Below are 18,819 nucleotides of genomic sequence, written 5' to 3'. Positions count from 1 at the left end.
TCAGTCTCCCCAGATAAGCTCCACTCTTTTTCTGCAGTTTAATGAGATCCATTTTAGAAGATGCGCTCGGCAGATTTAAAAAAGGCTGTGTAATCTCGCCATGTATCCTTGCCTACCTTTTAAAAACTCCAAAACCTAAGTGAAATCAAAGATTGTAGGCAGCAAAAACTCAACACCATTAGGATTGAACACCTTCAAACACTTTCTAGTCTTTCTGCTACACTTTAAAAGCTCCTTGAAGATCCTGTTAAGTTTCAATCCTGCTCAATATTTCTACATCATCCACGTGGTTTGTTTGCTACAGAGCTGCATGATATATGTGTGTAACACAATTGTAAAGGATTGTTTGACAACGTAAATACTTTGTCAAGTGTCATCAATTTCCGCTCTGGTTATTGATGATTTGTTTGCCCAGATAGGTTCACTCTAACGGCACCTAATGCCCACATCTCATTTATAGTTTTAGAGGCTGAGTGTTGGGGACAGAAAAATGTGGGCTAGTCATAATCGACAATTGTCATCGCAGTTTTCAGCAATAGCGTCACATTTACACATCTTCCTGATATTGGCCAGCCCCTGTTCACACTGAATTTGCCCCCCATGGTTAGAAAATCGGCTTTGTTGCTGTAATCCCCTGAATCATCGAAGGCGGTAGCTTCGACACAAATGACCTGGAACTGGCATTGGGAAATTGTGCCTCACAGTTTCATCCCCAGTGACACACTGATTTCACACCAACCAATCCTTCACAGTAAAGTTGGCACCCTGCAGCTTCTCTGACCAAAATAACTAACAGACGTGGCCTCCAGGCATATTTCCATATACAACGGCCTTGCCATAAAAAGGGTACAGCAGGGATACTGGTTAAATTTAAACCTCCATGGGTTTTTTTTTTTTTTTTTTTTGCTCATAAGCTTTTGATTGCACACTATTTATGATACATTATACATTTAAGTGCTTGGACACAAAGCTTAACGGACCTGGATTCATGCTGTTGTTGTTTTTTTCTTTAGGTCGAGGAATGGTCTCACTACATGCACACAACGGGCCCGTCAAGTTCCTCACCATGGCTACAGCGGTGCGTAACTGGTTGCCTAGCCTGCCACCTTCCACCGCTTCATCCTCGCTCCAACAGATGGAGTCTGTGGATGCGGAGCACGCCCAGCCTGTGTCAGATATAGCCTCCAGTCCTCCTCAGGGACGTGGGGTGTGGCTGGGAGAGGCGGGCTGCACCACCATGGCTCTTCAGGACACTCTGTCCTCTTCTTCCTGCGCTTCCCTAGCTCCCTCCCAAGGTTCCTTGGAGCACGGCCCAGAGGACGGGGCCTTGTATGATTTGCTTCATGACCCCGCCCATCACCAGAGGGGGCGCCGCTCGAGCAAGGTGGATGTCAGCTCTCTGCTAGTTGTGTCGGGAGGCCTGGGCCACCGCAGAGTCAACAAAAAGACCAAACCGTCTCGCCAGGAGGACAACACCTCCACCATCATGATCTGGCAAATCCCATTACTGAACATGTGACACCGGCACCCCACTGATGTTAGTCTGAATTACTGAAAACTTCACAAAACCTTCCTCATACTTTCCTTTTTTGTGTGTGTTTTGCTTTTAATGTTAAACCAAATTGCCTGCATACGGTCCTCACATGGTGGTCTGCTAACAATTCCTACTCTGTGTCGATCGAACTGACTGAACGACCGATTTTATACCAAAATGCTTCCTGCTATATTACCAGGATGTTCCTGCCTTGAAAACAGGCTATTAGTGAAACCACTTCATTATAATTGGTGTTTGTGCAAACAACATCTACAAACGGGTCAAAAAACTTACTGTGCCTTTCAAAAGTATTTATACCCTTGAAGGTTTTGCCATACGTTGCCATGTAACAATCACATGCTTTGATTTTGTTTTTTTTGGTGATAAACTCAAAGAAGCACACAGTTGGGAAGTAGAAAGAAAACAATACAGGAGTTTCAACGTCTTTTACTAAAAAAAAAAAGGTCTGCACAGTTACAGCTGCAGGTTTTTTTATGTCGTTTTTCTGCCAGTTTTGCATATCTAGAGACTAAACTTGCCTGTTTTTCTTTGCTAAGACCTTTCAACTCTGTCACATTGGACTGAAGGCATCGGTGTAATTTTCACGTCCTGATACAGAATCTTGATTTGTTTTTGGTCCTGGCTTTGATTAGATCTTTCTAGCGCATGAATATGTTTTAATCTGAACCATTCCATTGTGGCTCTGGCTGCATGTTTCGGCTCATTGTCCTGCTAGAAGGTGAACATGTGCTCCACTCTGAAATATAACAGGTTTTCTTTGAGATATTCTCTGTTTTTAGCACCACTCATCTTTCCATCAACTCTAAACTGATGCCATGTTCCTGTTTCCTGAGGAAAAGCATCCACACAGTATGACTGCCTCCACCACGTTTCCATCTTTCAACAATGACTTTCCTCTTGCCGCTTTTAATCGCCAGATTTGTACACTACTAATGTTTTTTTTTTTTCTGGTAACTGATTTTCTCATTTGAGCTTTGGATCTCTGCAGCTCCTCCATGCTTCCTGTAGGAATCGTGGCATATTTTTCTGCCCGATGATTTTGGTTGATAGCCACTTCTTGCTTGGTTTGCAGTTGTGCCATACTCTCCATCTTTGGATGACGGATTGAACGGTGGCAATAAAAAAATTGATTTTGTTGCTGTAATGAGACTGAATATGTGGGAAAAGTGCAAGGGTTATAAATACTTCTGCAAGGCACTACTGTAAAAAAGAGAAAATACCTTGAAAAAAACTAAAAGGTCTCTAGTTTTATATGCTGTTTAATGTTATTCTATGACGTGGCTAAGTCATAATTTTCCTGGATGTATGTGCTAGACTGCAGTATTTAAATCGGTGTTGAAAAGGAAAGGGTTAAGTAATGACTGGTGCTCGGAGGGCGTGCAAGGTAAGAATGGAGCTTTGAAATGGCTTCAAACATGGTTTAGATCACCCATAGGGATCAGAGTTGTAAATCTGAAGTGTAATGAGTATGGATTATGTGTGCATGAGTTGAGAGTTCAGAGAGAGCTTAGACTTTTCTGTAAATGGAGAAAAGGGATTTAAGCAAATTACAAACAATGTCTTGATGGCTGAATTATTTTCAGAAGGCCGCTGAGCGTCCCTGGCGGGCCAGGTTTCTGTTCACAAAGAGAGGGAGACATGTCACCAAGAAGGTCTTTGAGGTTATTTTTCTTTGGCATTAATGCATGTTTGTTCCCCATTTATTTAAAAAAAAAAAATTATAAATGGATTTATACTTTCATCACGCTTGTATGTACCAATGTATATTAACAATTCTATAAACAATGTTTTATCCAGCAAATGTTGGTACTTTTTTTTAAAGTTATTTTTAAACTACGGGTTGTAAGAATATTCCTCCATTTTACATTGTGATCCACCTATAGGTTTTGTTTTACATTCCTACCTGAGAAAACCGAGACTAGATGTTTGAATTTGGAGAAGAGCAAAGACTTAAAACAGAGGGTCAGTATTGCTTTTTTCTCTTCCTTCACTCCAGCCCTGTACTCTGCTTCGCTTGTGTGCAGCAATCAGTACATGCCAAGACTAGCAATGCGCCTGAGGGGGCCGCAGGAACTCAGCCTGATACGGCTCTTCCGGGATTTCTCGCGCTGTGCAACAGAAGCAGGTCAAAGGCTTTCCTTTCTCGCAAGCGCCCACGTCCAAGGCTGCACAGCAGCCATGTTTCCTTACATTATCAGCTTTGACCAAAACTACAATTTAGAGCTGGGATCACTCCCACACTGCAGCCCAGACCAATTCAGACTGCCGGGGCATATATTAGTTCTATGGAGGGGGGGGGGGGGCACACTGAACTAATTCAGTCTCGGTGAACCAACAGAGTAACCCACTTATTAGTTTGCCTGACAGTTCAGAGCCTGGAAGGCCTTTTTTGTTTTGCTTCAGACACCAAGGTTTCCATGACAAAACTCACTGTGTGCCCATATCAGCGCTTGGCCAGTCTTTGTTCTGAGCTTCTGACATTTAAGCTCCTTTTCTTCGTGCCTTCTAATCTCACAAGCTTAATAGTTGTGTGATGTTTTCTTGGTGGCTCCTCTCTATTTTTATATCGGAGGGCCAGTTGTTAAGTCGTCTCCATAGAGGAGGCCTTACTATGGGCTCGGGGCGTCTTTTTAAAGCTGCTGCTGTCTTGAGACGTTTATTCTTGATACTTTGGTGCAAAACCTATTTGCTTTAACACACATTTTTAATACTGTTATTAGTAGAAGTGGTAGATGTGTTGCCCCAAGCTATTAACTTAATCATGATGGCTTACTAAATGATCAATAAAAACATTTTTAATACATGCATGTCAGCCTACTGAAGACGTGTCCATGAACTGTACAGTATTTGCACTTATAATAATGCTTGGTCAGGGCTCTTTTTACATCAACTACTGGATCACTGCAGCGTGGCATGGTGGTGATCAGCGTGTGGCTTTTATTGAGGTATGAGAAGCTCAGGTTGCTTTAATAATGAGCTGCAGCTCAACAACAATTGTAGATCTGCTGTCTTTCAACTTCCTCTTGACGGTCGATTCAGACTGCTGGCTTTGGAGTTGATAAAACACAAGGGAGCAGCACCAGCAGATGAAGTAGCTCCCCCCAAAAAAATCCTGCCTTTGGAAACCACACTGAGCCTCAAGCAGCTGGACTCTGCCTCTCCGCTCTTCACCGTTATCCATGTTGCCTGTGCACCTTTTTTTTTTTTTTTTTTCCATAGCAATTTTTTTCCTTCCACTTAACTTTCCATGAGTATCCCTGGACAGGGCTCTCTGTGAACAGGCGGCTTCTTTAGTAATGATCTTTTATAGCTCAACCTGCATGGACAGCCTGAGTCACACTCTGCTGGACAGCTGTGAAGTCAGCAGTCACCATCAATGTGTCAATCATTACATTTCTCCTAAACTTCTACAAAACTAAGTTGAGTTTTTATTAGCTGTAAACGGTAATGTTTTTTTTTTTTTTTTTAAATATCCGAAATTAAAGCTTGAACTTTAGTGTGATCAATACGAGTTTCACTTTTTGAATTGAATTACTGAATAACTATAGTTTTCCATGCCTTATTTTCTTCTTTTTTTCTTTCTTTTCTTTTTGATACACCAGTAAATCCTAACCCCTTAGTTACGGTGGTATCCATGACAGATTACATGCGCGCTACGGAATGTCGCAACTCTTGGACGCGTTCTGCGCGCGTACGGCAGATGGAGATCCCCGCGCTGTTGAGTGTAGGGTTAATGCCGTCTGAGGAGGGCGGGGTTTAGATCAATAATAACCTCCTGATGCCTGTCAACTGTTTAAAAAAAAAAAGAAAAACCACTGTCCAACCTGGTGTGTGTTTGTGTGTGAGTGTGAGTGAGAGAGAGAAAGCTCTCGTCTCCTGGAGACGAGACGTGAAAATCGGGACGCTTGACGTGCGCAGCAGCTCCGAGCTTGTGGAAGAAATGACACGGCGGCGTTGATGAGGAGGAGGTGCGACCTGGAGCTGCTCTTTAATCGCTTCGCCTTTTTTTTCTCTCCTTCTTTTCTCTGCTACGGAGCCGTGGTTGAGCCGGGGTTTGTGGGGGAATGCAGCAGTTCTAGGAATAGACGGGAGATGCAGATGAATCCTGCACGGAAGGGATAACCCGCCTGCGAAAGTAAACTCAAGCAGGGCAGCGCCGAGTGGCTGCTTCATCCGCGCCGCCTTACGTAACTGAGCTCCGAGGAGAGACGGCCGGAGAAGCCGACCTGTTCAACCCAAGCGACGAAATCATAGGTAGGTCACTTTATTTTAATGGACTTACACCCATATACTGGGCTCACCGGGATGACTAAAACCCCAATGTCTCTCACGTGTCTGTTAAATCAACAGTTTTCATAGATTCTCAATACCGTGACAGCAGAACGCCTTACAACCTTATGCAGGGAGAAAAGAAAATGTAGGCCATTTATTTATCAGGTTATTGCCACTACGAGTCAACTCCGTTTGCGCATGCGTTCCGGTTGCCTTTGGATTACCACATATAAAGGGGAGACTGTTCAAGATGTGTGTTGGAATTGCTTTTCCTTCGTCAAGGTGTTGCTCGCACACGGCTGCATCTGGAGGGATCTAGAACTGTGAGATCGCCTGGATTTCAATTCAGACTGTTTTATTTTATAGAGAAAGGGCGCCTCTTGGAGAATGAAGAAGCCTTTGCAGTGCTGGGAAAAAGTATTTGCCTTCTTACAGATTTCCTGTGATTTTTTTTTTTTTTTTTGTTTGTTTTATACTTAAATGATTGAACGAGTTTTAAAATCAGACAAAGATTGCTTTAGTAACCTGAAAAACGAGTCTTCAAATTCTGCTTTTATTCACAAGGATGGACCATCCAAACTAGCCTGGCCTTATAATAATAATAATAATAATAATAATAATAATAATAATAATAACCTCTACTTGTCACTGTAACATAAATTCCAATGGAATTTGTCCCCTGCATTTAATCCAGGGGGCTGTGTGCTGCCACAAGGGAAGTGTTCGGGGGCTGTAAGGGTCTTCTTGCTTAGAATTGACGTCTGTGGGATTCAAACCAGGGAACTTGCGGCCTCTCCTGGATGCAAATGCCCTGCTCTAATTACTAGGACACCACTCCCCCCACTGCATAATGTTAAATCATGGTTGCTCTATGACTTGTGGAATCAAGAAATTGTTTATCTGGAACCTGTGTGACACCACAGAGTAGGCGGAAAGTTCTCTGAAAGCAACGCGTCACGCACCGAGCTAAAAAGGTTCAAGAGCAAATGACAAACAAAGTCATTGACATCATCGTCATCCGTCTGGAGAGCATCGTCAAGCCGTTTCTACCCAGAGCTTCGTCTTAAACACTACTGGCCTCATTTTCCTCAGTTATGCTGAATGCTCATGATTCAACAATAAGAGACAGGGCAATAACAATCATCCATGACACAGCACCAAGGTGAACACCACAGCTGACAAAAAAAAAAAAACAACAACACAAAAGGCTCCTATCTTATTTGCCTGAAAAACATCCCCAAGACTTTAGGAGGGACAACACATTAGGTAAACTTTTCTATTGCATTTGGCAAAAAAAGTACCGCAGGAATTTTAAGAAAACAAACATCGTACCAACAATCAAACATAGTGGTGGTAGTGGGATGGTTAAGGGCTGCTTTTCCATGTCACGTAATGGACAACTTGTATTTTAGAATAGAATACAATGTGTCTTTGTTTTACATGGTGAAAAACAGTTAGCAGCTTCTGTTTAGCATGTGAATGTTACACAAATGCTGTATATAGAAAAGTATAGTAATACACTATAGTGTAAACAGAAAAATGTTATGCCCAATCAGGATATTAACTGATAAGTGACAAGGGTGACTGGGATAAAAGCTGTTTTGAATCTGTTGGTTTAACTAGATGGGAATGGAGAATGCTGCTGGCTTTTTTTTTTTTTTTTTTTTTGGGTGGGGGGCAAAGGAGTTTAAATAACTTGGTGCCTTGTTCACGAGTGATAATAGGATGGAATGAGAAATGGACAGATGGATTGGGGCTTGTTCTGCAGTAATGCTGGCGCCGGTCCAGTCTGTTGTGGTGAAGAAGGAGCTGAGCCAAAAAGCAAAGATCTCCATTTACCAGTCCTCCTATGTTCCAACTCTCGCCTATGGTCGCAAGGTATGAATCATGGCCGAAAGAAGGGGATCTTGGATATAAGCGGGCAAAATGAGCTTCCTCTGGGGGGGGGGGGGGCTCAGCTCAGCATTAGAGATAGGTTGAAGAGCACAGTTATCCAGGAGGAACTCAAAGTATTGGTTCTCTGCATCAAAAGGAGGAAGTTGAGGTGGTCTGGGCATCTGATCAGGATGTCCCCTGGGCGACTCCCTTTGGGCATTATCAGAGCTTGTCCCACTATATGGAGGTCGTTCCCAGGCCTGTCTGGCTTTGGGATCCCCTGGAACGAGCTGGAGGATGTCGCTGTGGACCGTGATCAATCAATGTCATTGCAACATACATTCCAATTTGTTCTCTGCATTTAACCCATCCCCTTGAGGAGCAGTGTGCTGCCACTGTGCGATGCCCAGGAAAAATCTGGGGTTAAGGGAGTTGAACCCAGAACCTCCGGGACACAAGTGCAATGCTCTAATCACTAGGCCACCACTCCCATGTCTGGGTTTCTTTCCTGGACCTGTTGCCTCCATGACCTGATCTCAGATAAGCGGAAGACAATAGATGGATGGTCTGCAAGTATAAATGTCTGGCAGAGAGTCAAGCTGTTCAGCTGGCCTCACCACCCACTTCAGGTTCTTCCTGTTCTCCTGTGAGCAGCCAGAGAACCACACAGGGCAGCAATAGGCCAGCAGGTTCTCTATCACTGACCTGTAGAAGTTCAAGAGCAGCTGGTGAGAGAGGAAAACATGCCTGAACTTCCTGAGGAAGTGAAGCCTTTGTTGGGCTTTCCCCAGCTGGTGTGAAATGTGTGTCCAGGTGAGGTTAGCAGAGACTGGACACCCAGGAACTTGGTGTTCACTAGTGATGGGTAGATGAGGCGTCATGAAACGTTTCGACACATTGCAACTCTGTGCCGATACTGTGCCGATACTGTGTCACTGAATACTGACACCTGCTGGACCTTAAAAATCCCTACAGGCAACCTGGTTGACAGAGTTAACTGACACTGATTTGATGACCAAGTATACACAATACAATTTAAATCATTGTATGTTGCATTGTATTATTTTATATTTTCATTTGAATTAAACATATATTAGATTTTTTTTAGATACAGTCAATAAATAATGTGAAGGAGGATGCTTGTGGACTGGCTTTTTTATTTATTTTTTTACAAATGGTTGATCGGGCGCTGTGTTTAGTTACCTGACTGATATCATCTGTTCTGAAATCGGACATGCTGAGTATGACAAAGGGAGGAAAAACTACTCAGAGTAGCAACTTTCTACTCAGTGTAGATCAGCCGTTTTTTCTGAAACGACGCTCAGAACAAAGACGCACAGCGCAACCCGCCCAACCAAAAAAGCGTTGCAGAACCCATCCATCAGTGGTGCGCTCCGATCAGCACCTGGCGCTCACAGAGCGAGACTGTGGTACAACACCATCACACCAGAGTTGCAAAATAGTTAAAAATTAACCACTATTATTAACCGTTATTTTGTTTACAGTTCAGCTTGGATTTTATTTACTGCACAGCATAGCTCTGCTGTGCGCGCTGCTGTGCGCGAATGCACACGCGTTCAGCTTAGAGGGAAAAGAAACAGTTTGGCGCGTCAGTCAGTTCGAAACAGGCGCTGTATTGGTCACGTGACCGAAACAGTTCCTGTATCGGTCACGTGACTTTTCCGTAGCAATACACACATCGACACGGGTTTCGCTCTATGAGACCGACACATGCGCCGACGCATCGGTGTTGCCGGACCCATCACTAGTGTTCACTCCTTCAACCTCTTTGCCATGTATCCATCAATTATGTTTGAATCGGCTTTTTTAAATCTTCGTTTGAAAACTACATTTAATATTTGCTCAGGTTATATTTGTCTGATATAACAAATTTGAGCTAAACATGTCAATGTAACAGAAAAAAGCAAAAACAGAAGAAATCTGTAAGGGGACAAATGCTATTTCACAGCTCTGTGTTTTCCTTCCAACTTGGTTTAATATTGTTGTTTCCTTATTTTTATTTAGAGTCAGCGAGAAGACCAGACCAAATAGTATCTCCGATCTCGCATCATGGCTGTTGAGGACGCCGCCTGAGCTCAGTGACATGAACAACGGCCACGGGCAGGGAGGAGGAGCCGTCACTGTGGAGGCTGATGCCATCATCCACACCATGAACCCTGACCTCATCACGCTCACTAACAAAAATAAGAATGTGTGTCCAGGTTTCGTCCAGGGGTTCCTGCAGGAAGATCCAGATTTCAGTGCTCCTCCTGTGTTTGAGCAGGAATACCTGCTCGACGGAGGGCCGACAGAGAACAACCACTGTGATCACCCGAAAGGAGGTGGCTCCTACGTCTCCAAAGCGGATCACCTTTCTCGAGATACTGGAATTCCAAATCACTCTCCTCATGCTGACTCTGGAGTGTCCAATCACAGTGCTGGTGTGCGAAAAAATAGTGAAACTGATGAAGTCCGCAATGGAGCCAGAGCGAAAGTGTCTTTTAGCTTAGATTCCCCTGAGAAGGGAACCGAACGGGGAATTGATCGGTCAGTTCTAAAAGCACAAGGCTGCAGTGACAGCAGCCTGGCAGCTGACTGCGCACAACCTAAAAAAGAAACGGATTTAGTCATCGAAGTTGGGGGACAGACCATCAGCGCCCACAAGTCCATCCTTGCAGAGAAGAGCGACTACTTCAAAGCACGCCAGTCGCGGAACATCCTGAAAGTGAAGGGCATGAGTTACAAGACTTTGTCGACACTGATCGACTACATTTACACCTCCCAGATCAGTGTTAGCAAGGACAATGTGGTGGATGTCATCACAGGGGCGAAAATCCTGCAGATCCCCTGTGCCGTCCAGGCTGCCATGGACTCCATGTCCGAGCAGGTCACCGTAGAGAACTGTTACGAGATTCTGACCATCGCCAAGAAGCAGCGACTCAGTGAACTGAAGGAGACTGCGTACAGGTTCATGAGCGACAACTTCCTCCAGATCCTCAAAGACCCCGCCGTCTACGGGCGCCTCACTGGGTCCGAGAGGGATCTGGTCTTGAAGAAGAGAATGGAGGGGAGAAAGACGTTGATGGTCGCAGAGGTAAACGACGTGTTTGATCGAGTTGGCAGCCGGCCGCCAAGCCGCTGTGGCAGCCGACCGCAGAGCCCCTTGTCTGTAGGGTCTTCGGAGGAGAGCCATATGATTTATTACTTCAGTGAAGCTGAAAACGACTGGCGACCTTTGACTGTGATCCCAGAAGACTTAAACACTAAAGGCTGCGGGATTTGCACCATGCACAACTACCTGTTTGTGGCAGGGGGGATAAAGGGCTATGGGGACAAGGGCCAGGTGTCGGATAAGGTCTTCTGTTACAACCCCGTAACCAATCGCTGGGCTGAAATTAGACCTCTGAACCAGGCACGAGCACAACTGAAGCTCGTGTCCATGGACGGCAGCCTGTACGCCATCGGAGGGGAATGTTTGTTCACGGTGGAGAAATACGACCCTCGGATGGACCGCTGGACCATGATCGCGCCCTTGCCCAAGGGAGCCTTTGCGGTGGCCCACGAAGCCACCACCTGCAGCGGCGAGCTCTACGTGTCGGGCGGCTCCCTCTTCTACCGCCTTCTCAAGTACGACTCAAAGAGGGACGAGTGGCAGGAGTGCCCCTACAACAACAGCAGGAAGAAATCCAGCGACATGGTGGCGCTGAAAAGCTTCATCTACCGCTTCGACGTGAACCGCGAGCAGGGCATCAGCGTCTTCAAGTACAACGCCATCGTGAAAATGTGGCACGACTGCGCGTCGCAGAGGCCCGGAAGCCATTTACCCTTCAGGTGCGCCGTTATCGGGAACTGTATTTACTGCGTGAACAAAAGCCAGACTCTTCAGTTCGTGGTGGAGGAGGAGAACGCCTACTTTGTGGAGGAGCCGCTGAAGGCGCCTCTGGAGGCGAAGGGTGTCCTTTTTCCTTTTGTGCTCAGTTTGCCTGAAAAGCCTGAAAAAGTCACATAGAAAGAGAGTGTGTGTGTGTGTGTGTGTGTGTGTGCGCATGTGTTTGTGTGGGTGGGTGATCCAGAATAATGCATTCATCATAGTTTAGTAAAATCGCAATAACTAGAAGATCTTACATACTCTCTTCGATGTCAGCTTTAAATCTCGGTGTCTCATTGCCTGCTTGCAATGGAATGTGCGTATTTGCATGGCGGTGAATTGCATTTACAAAGTTGGGCCTTAAAAGAAAACAATTTTTTTTCTCCTAATGTCAAATAAATGCAACAGTATATGTGTCTGTAGAAAATGACATGATGAAAGTTATTATTAATATTATTGTCATTATTTTGTGTTCACATTGGTTTGGTGCACTTTTGTATTTAGAATAGCCCTTACACAGAATATATCGGATTTGTTATTGCGGTGACAAATATCAGCGTTTTGCGGAGGACTGTGTTTTAAAACAGTGCAGGCGTGCTTTATGAACGACGCAAAAGGAGGCTCTATGCAAAGTGTGTTACAAAACGCAGGTGGATCTCCTGGAAATCTTGGTGGTTAAATCTGACGAGGAGCAAATATTTCCCAAAGCCAGATTTTAAGAAAACATTTAATGTTATTAAATAGATAGAAGTTCAGTCAAAGCACAATAAAAGAGATATGTGACTTATTTTTTACATTCAGAACACAATATTTTGCTTATAGTGAACACTAGTGGATCAGCAGGCTAAACACTAAAATTATTTTGGATTTGTTGAGACATAAAAAAGCCATAGCCCCCTTTTTTGACAGGCTGAGTCTGACAAGCGCGGCCTCTTCAGCCTGTTTTCACATTGCTGTTGCTGGTCTTCTAGTTCAAAGGTACAATGATATCCTAGGGCTACTGAACAGTCAATCCATTGCCTTCACCTGTTCCTCACACGAAAATACCTTTGTCTTACGACGCTATTAAGCCATGCTCTTGTGTCTTTGCACACAAACACAAGTTCATCTCTCAATTTCTTCCACAGTTTAGGTATTACTGCTGCAATAAAATGTGAGTGTCTGTATGGAAGCTAATGCTGGTATATTACTGGAACAGACTGGTTTGTGACTGTAAAAGTAACAAAATGATGTGGTTTTGTTATTTTCCTGGCTGGCTTATGTATTGTGCGAGCTCCTTCTATGAATATTGGCAGCGTTGGACCTGCTGTGATGGACTGGAAATCCTGTTCGTGGCATTTGAAGTGGGCTATCAAATGAGCTGTTGGATAGTGTCTATGGGTTAAAAACGAAGTGCTATAAATAAAATATTTTATGTCTGAAACGATCTCTTTCTCTTCTACTTCTTTTGGGGGGCTTGGTTGGATGTTGTTATTGATGCCACACTGCCATCTAGAGGGTAATGCCTGTAGTAGCAAAATGCAATGGAGCAAATTGAGAAAATCTGTGACATTGAAGTGCTTAAGTGTAGGCCTGAATGGACATTCAAATCCATGTTTACCCCACATCTTTTTAGCCTAAAACGTATTATTTACTTTTAGTATTTGAAAGACAGAGGACATAAATTGATGGCAGCTTGCTTTTATGGCTTGATCTAAGCAGGCACTAGAAATGGTAACAGAAGCAACCCACTGTAAGCTGGTGCTAATAGAAAAGGCTTTCTTGTTAAAATATAATATAGTGTCTTGCAAAAGTATTCACACGTGTTTTAACTTTTTACACATTTTCTTGTTACAAACTCAAACTTCTATGTATATTTCATCGGTTTTCGACCAAAGTTGGTCTATTTTGCAATACCCTTGCTGAAGAAAAGCATCCCCACAGCATTATGCTGCTGCCACTGTGTTTCAACGTGGGGATTGTTTTGTTGTTTTTGTCCTCCCCACTTAATTTGTTCCCCCTTGTAGAGACAAGAAAGCTCAGTTTTGGTCAGTTCTCACTGCAGTGTGCATGTTTACACATCCACATATTTACTGGGTTCCTTACATGGTTACCAGAACTCTGCTTTATTTGAGCAGTGGCTTTCTCTTTGCTACTTTTCAGTTGTGTAAACAAATGATCCCACCTGATCTGTGGCTCTTTGCAGCTACCTTAGAGTTATCACCGCTGCTTTGATCCTGAGATTAAATTGTACAAAGTGGACGATTTCCCAAAGCAAGTAGATGCTTTGAATTTTTTAGTGATGTCAAAATAAAAAAGGCTGAATGCAAATGCATTTTACACAGTTTAGATTACGCTTTGTAATAAACAGTCGTATTCAATAAATTAGAATGCTATAGAAAAGTGCATTTATTTTACTTTACAGTTTCAAAATAAGTGAAGCATGTATATATTAATTACATTGCACAGATTAGGTACAGAGACTGGTGTTTTCAAACCTTTATTTCTGTTAATTATGATTTTCTGCTTACAGCTAATGAGAATGTAACATTTAAGATTAGAGTATTTCTTCAGACCGATAAAGCTTTTTTATACAGAAATGTGGACTTACCCTATGTTTAATACCTGCTTAAATTTTTATTTTTTTTTAAGGTTTTAATCTCACAAATGGACCGCATTGGAACACTTATTTTTTTCTAAATGTATTGAATATGATTGTATATTTTAAAACCATGGGTTCTTTTCATTCACCTTTTTAGTTATGAACTGTTTTATATTAGTCTTTTACATAAAATCCTGATAAAATACATGGAAGTTTCATGAAACTTTTTTTTACAAAACCCATAATCAGTTCAGCGAAATTAATATCTTTCCAAGGCACTGAAAGGTATTTTGACTTTTTAAATTGTGATTTGTGTTTTCATTTACAGAAGTGACTTTACCAAAGAGCAGGATCTAAAACTGTCATGTTGGGTAAAAAAGTAATTCTCCATTTTTTGTAATAAAGCACCTTTTGAAATTAGAATGATTAACTTTGAAATCTGCTTACAAACTTCCAAAAGCAACAGAAATTCCATGAAACATTCAGTCTGATATGCTGTTTAGAGGGATTACTTCCTATTGGCTTTCTTTTCTGAATATTCACCATACATAAATTTGACGAGCATTGTATTTCACTACTTTACAAATCTAATTTTTTAACAACTTAGAAATCTTTATGGCCTTATTTGTTTCTGATAGAAATGAAAAATTCTTCTCTGATCACGGAAAGAAATTCATCCATCCATTGTTTTTGTCTGGGCTGCAAAGGGGACCAGTTGCCTGGGGTTCAAATCCTGACCCAGGGTCTTTTGGTGTGGAGTTTGCATGTTCTCCCTGTGTATACGTGGGTTCTTTCCAGGTACTCTGGTTTCCTCTAACAAGCATGACTGTTAGATTAATTTTGTGCATGGTTGTTTGTCCTGTGATGGACTGGCGACCTTTCCAGGGTGTACCCTGCCTCTTCCTCAAAGACTGCTGGAGATAGGCACCTGGACCCTGCATGGACAAGTGAGTACAGACAGTGAATGCATTGAGTGTTTTCATCCTTATCAGGCTGTGGAGACAACAGGTTCAGAAGGGAAACACAGATGGTCATCAGATCTTTCCCTGGTGGGGTTTCCTGCAGACCCTGAAAAGCTCTGTAGGAACCCAGGAGGCATTCTGATCCGGAGGAACAGCAGCTCTTTTTTAAATTCTGCATTATCTAAATTTTTACTGTACGTTTAATGGTGTGCGAAGGAAATGCCACATGTATCGAAGCAACCAAGCAAGTTGGCACTACTGGAAAAGGGGCATGTGTCTCACAATAAAGATGTGATATGGCTTTCTTCTCAAAATCTCTTCCATTCACATGTCTTTTTTTTTTTACACATTTTCTCTTGTTACAAACTCAAACTTCTATATATATTTAATTGGTTTTCAACCAAAGTTGGTCTATTTTCCAATGCCCTTGCTGAAGATAAGCATCCCCACAGCATTATGCTGCTGCCACTGTGTTTCAAAGTGGGGATTGGTTTGTTCTTTTTGTCTCCCCACAAGCTAAGGAAGTTGGAAGGAGTTTATTTCATCATGATTTATCCCCAATCTCATTCTTTTGGTCACAACTCACGTCTAATGACCATACGTGAGGTTCAGCACTTAGATGGACTCAGCCGCTGTTTTTATTTATTCATCTTTTTTTTTATCATGACAAACCGAGCAGTTACAGGACATAAACCCCCATTTCCTGCAACTCCTCTGCCTGAAGCTCAGACTGGCCTCTGACCCAGAGAAAGTGGTCTACATGATTTCCTGAGAACTGTGGCCTTCGACTTGGAGGCCTTCGACTTAGATGCCCACGGCGGACTCGCGTCCGCCGTGGGCATCTAAAGGGCACCCTGAAGACAATGGCTGGAAGACGGCAACAGAACAACGTCTTCATCACAAATCAAAGCTATATGAGCCTGAGCTTCTCAATTCGGACACCTTCCTCTTCACGAAGTAACCTCTTGTCCATGAACATTACAAACACGCACAAATCAAAATTTTAAATTATGTGGTCAAATCATAGCTGTTTCATCCGTCAGGTTAGAAAGAAGCAAATTCATCAGGCTTGGGATTAAGTCAAATACCAGCATCTGTTAATGAACGTAGCCACAAAACAGGAAAGGAGATGCCACTTTCATAAAAAAATTAATAAAAATAATAATAATAAATCATGTGCATGATTTGTATATTTTTCATCCAGTAGGGGGCCGCCTTCGTATACATTTTTGTGCGCTTGTGTGAATCTGTTTACAGTTAAGTCACAGTCCACAACTGTAATTCCCTTGGTAAACACTGGGGGGCAGTGTTAGCTTGACATAAATGGTCAAGTTTCTTGCTCCTGAAACTTTTCTCCCTTCCTGTGACAACTGTCGGCAGGTCTGAATACGATTCTTGTTAAATCTACACATCTTTAATTTAACAAACAGAAACCTAAGCTCATAATATGGATCCTGACACCATACCTGTGTAACATATTTGAATTGACATGATTTTTTTAAAATCAATCATAGCAACACATGCTGCCATTAGATGCTCATCCAGTCCTGCTATGTGGAATTTTAATTGGTTAAAAGTTTTACTAGATTTAAAAGCAATATTTTTTAAATAATATTACTTTTTTTTGTCATTTCCAGTTAGGTTTCTTGTTTTTATTTCTACGATTAAGGTAGGTTTTGTGCTTCTTAAGGTCATATAGGATCAGAAGGAAGCCCTTATTTTTATTTTAGGGTTGTGGTCAAACATTTTACAGTTGATCTAGCTCTACTAAGACTGCAAGATTAATGCTTCACAGCAGGTCTGTGTTAATAGTGTGAGGAAACAAAAAAAAACGTTTTCTTTTTTTTTTTTTTTTAACAATTCATCCACCACAATATATGGGAAAACTATTTATTTTATCATTACCCAAATGTGTTTTAAAATGGTTTGTTAACTTCAGTAAAATAGTCAATTTGCTCTTTCTTAGTACAGTGCCTTGCAGAAGTATTACCACTCCTTTTTAGGATTTGTGATGCAACAACCATACACTTTAATGTATTTTATTGGAATTTAAAATGACTTACCAACACAAAGTTGTGACTGTGGAGGGGAACATACATTATATATACATTCCAAATGTCTTACAACTGCAACTCTGAAAAGTGTACTGCAAAAAGGGAGCACAACGTTAAACTTTCTTGAAATGTGTGTATTTGTCTTTGATTTGAGCAGATAAATAATCTTATCTGCCAATGGAGTGAGGATTTTAACCACTAAAATAAGATAATTAGATATACTGCACTTGAGATAATTTGATGGAGATGAGTTGTTCCTATTTTAAGTGCAAAAATCATATTCCTTTGGCAGATAAGATTATTTACCTGCTCAAATCAAGGACAGATACACTCATTTCAAGAAAACCTTACTTACTTTTTGTTATTTTTTTGCAGTAGGATGGTGAGAGTCGGTGAACAGAAATGTTCATGTCTTGCCACAGATCCTCAGCTGGAGTTAGATTTTGACATTTTCCAGGCCACTGGATTTTATTTCAGAGTTTCAAAATAAAAGGGGCTAAATGCACAAAAAAACCTTCCAGATTTTCATTTGTGAATGTGGTCTTGGTCTGTCATGTAAAATCCTGGTAAAGTCCGATAAGGTTTATGTCTCTAACACGGCAAAAAAATAATGGAAGGGGGGTATGGATATTTGTGCATGACGCTGTAAATCTGAGCACGGTTCAATTGGCGTTCCATAATTATTATTTGACCTTACATCCTTATCCATAACTGCCTCAGAAAGTAAGAAATGTTTTAATTAGCAATTAAGACATGTAATAAGTCTTCTGTCTGTAGCAGTGTCATCATCATTGTGGCAGAGATCTGCAGAATCTTTCCTTATGAGCGTCTCTTAATGCAGCACTCACCTTTGCTGTTCTCATGGAATACTAATTATGTCTGAGTAATTGGTTTTAGTGATTTAAACAGAAAGCTTGTTAATTTTATCCAAGTTGTTTTCACCTGCAGCTATATTTAGTGGCCAGGGTTTGTCTAAATATGAAAAAAATGGGTGTTTGCAGTTTAGCTTTCGCTGTACATTTTAATTTAATCTCGCATCTTTTAAAGAATGGAAATAAAATTTAAAATGAAATGGCCGTCATTTGCGTGGAAAAGCTGCAGGAACAATTTTGTGCTTTCCTTCTGAAAAGCCTTGAGTGGCTTATTTTTCTTTGAAGGCAAAGGGAAAAAAAAACTGATTTTGTTTTTAATTTCCAGTTGATTATGGGTGATTATGCACTAAAACAGCAAACTTGCACCCGTTAAGAGAAACAGAGTGAAATGCACAAGACAGGAAATTAGAATTAGCAGAGAAAAGTATGGCCCGGAGAGAAGGAATCATGTAATGTGCTTTTCCATATCCACCCAGTGCCCTCGCCTTTTTTTCTTTTTTCTTTTTTTTTTTATTGCCATTTTGAATAAACACGAAATTATTTACACCTTCAAGGCAACTGAACTGAGCTCCACATCAGTCAATTAGTAAATCAGAATCTTTCTCTTATTTCAGTTTAGTGCGGAGTCCTTGGCTGCTCCCTCTGGTTCCCCCTCTCACACCCCCACCCTTTTAGTCTCCCATGTTGACAGTGACAAATTACTCTTCTGCTGGGCGAGATTGAAAATTAAAAGCATTTAAAGTTGCTCATGCATTTATGCTAATGAGAAATTCAGATATG

General features: G+C 41.9%; 2 protein-coding genes across 4 annotated transcripts in view; both read left to right on the top strand.

Annotated features, from left to right (window-relative positions):
• arhgef10 (Rho guanine nucleotide exchange factor (GEF) 10) overlaps positions 1–3,356 on the top strand; it is a 64,604-nt gene extending 61,248 nt beyond the window's left edge. For all 3 annotated transcript variants that reach the window (XM_012862071.3, XM_012862070.3, XM_012862072.3), the window contains one exon: positions 1,014–3,356. In XM_012862071.3, coding sequence (XP_012717525.2) covers positions 1,014–1,519 — 506 coding nt within the window. In that variant the 3' untranslated portion in view covers positions 1,520–3,356. The remainder of the gene's footprint in view (positions 1–1,013) is intronic.
• A 1,673-nt stretch (positions 3,357–5,029) lies between these two features.
• On the top strand, positions 5,030–12,996 carry LOC105925977 (kelch repeat and BTB domain-containing protein 11). Its single transcript, XM_012862113.3, has 2 exons — positions 5,030–5,809; positions 9,728–12,996. The coding sequence occupies exon 2, from the start codon at positions 9,807–9,809 to the stop codon at positions 11,709–11,711; it is 1,905 nt and encodes a 634-aa protein (XP_012717567.2). The 5' UTR covers positions 5,030–5,809; positions 9,728–9,806; the 3' UTR covers positions 11,712–12,996.
• Positions 12,997–18,819: the final 5,823 nt, after the last annotated feature.

Source organism: Fundulus heteroclitus, chromosome 19 (assembly GCF_011125445.2).
Source record: "Fundulus heteroclitus isolate FHET01 chromosome 19, MU-UCD_Fhet_4.1, whole genome shotgun sequence".
NCBI classification, from domain to species: Eukaryota; Metazoa; Chordata; class Actinopteri; order Cyprinodontiformes; family Fundulidae; genus Fundulus; species Fundulus heteroclitus.
This window is presented reverse-complemented; position numbering and strand designations above follow the sequence as displayed.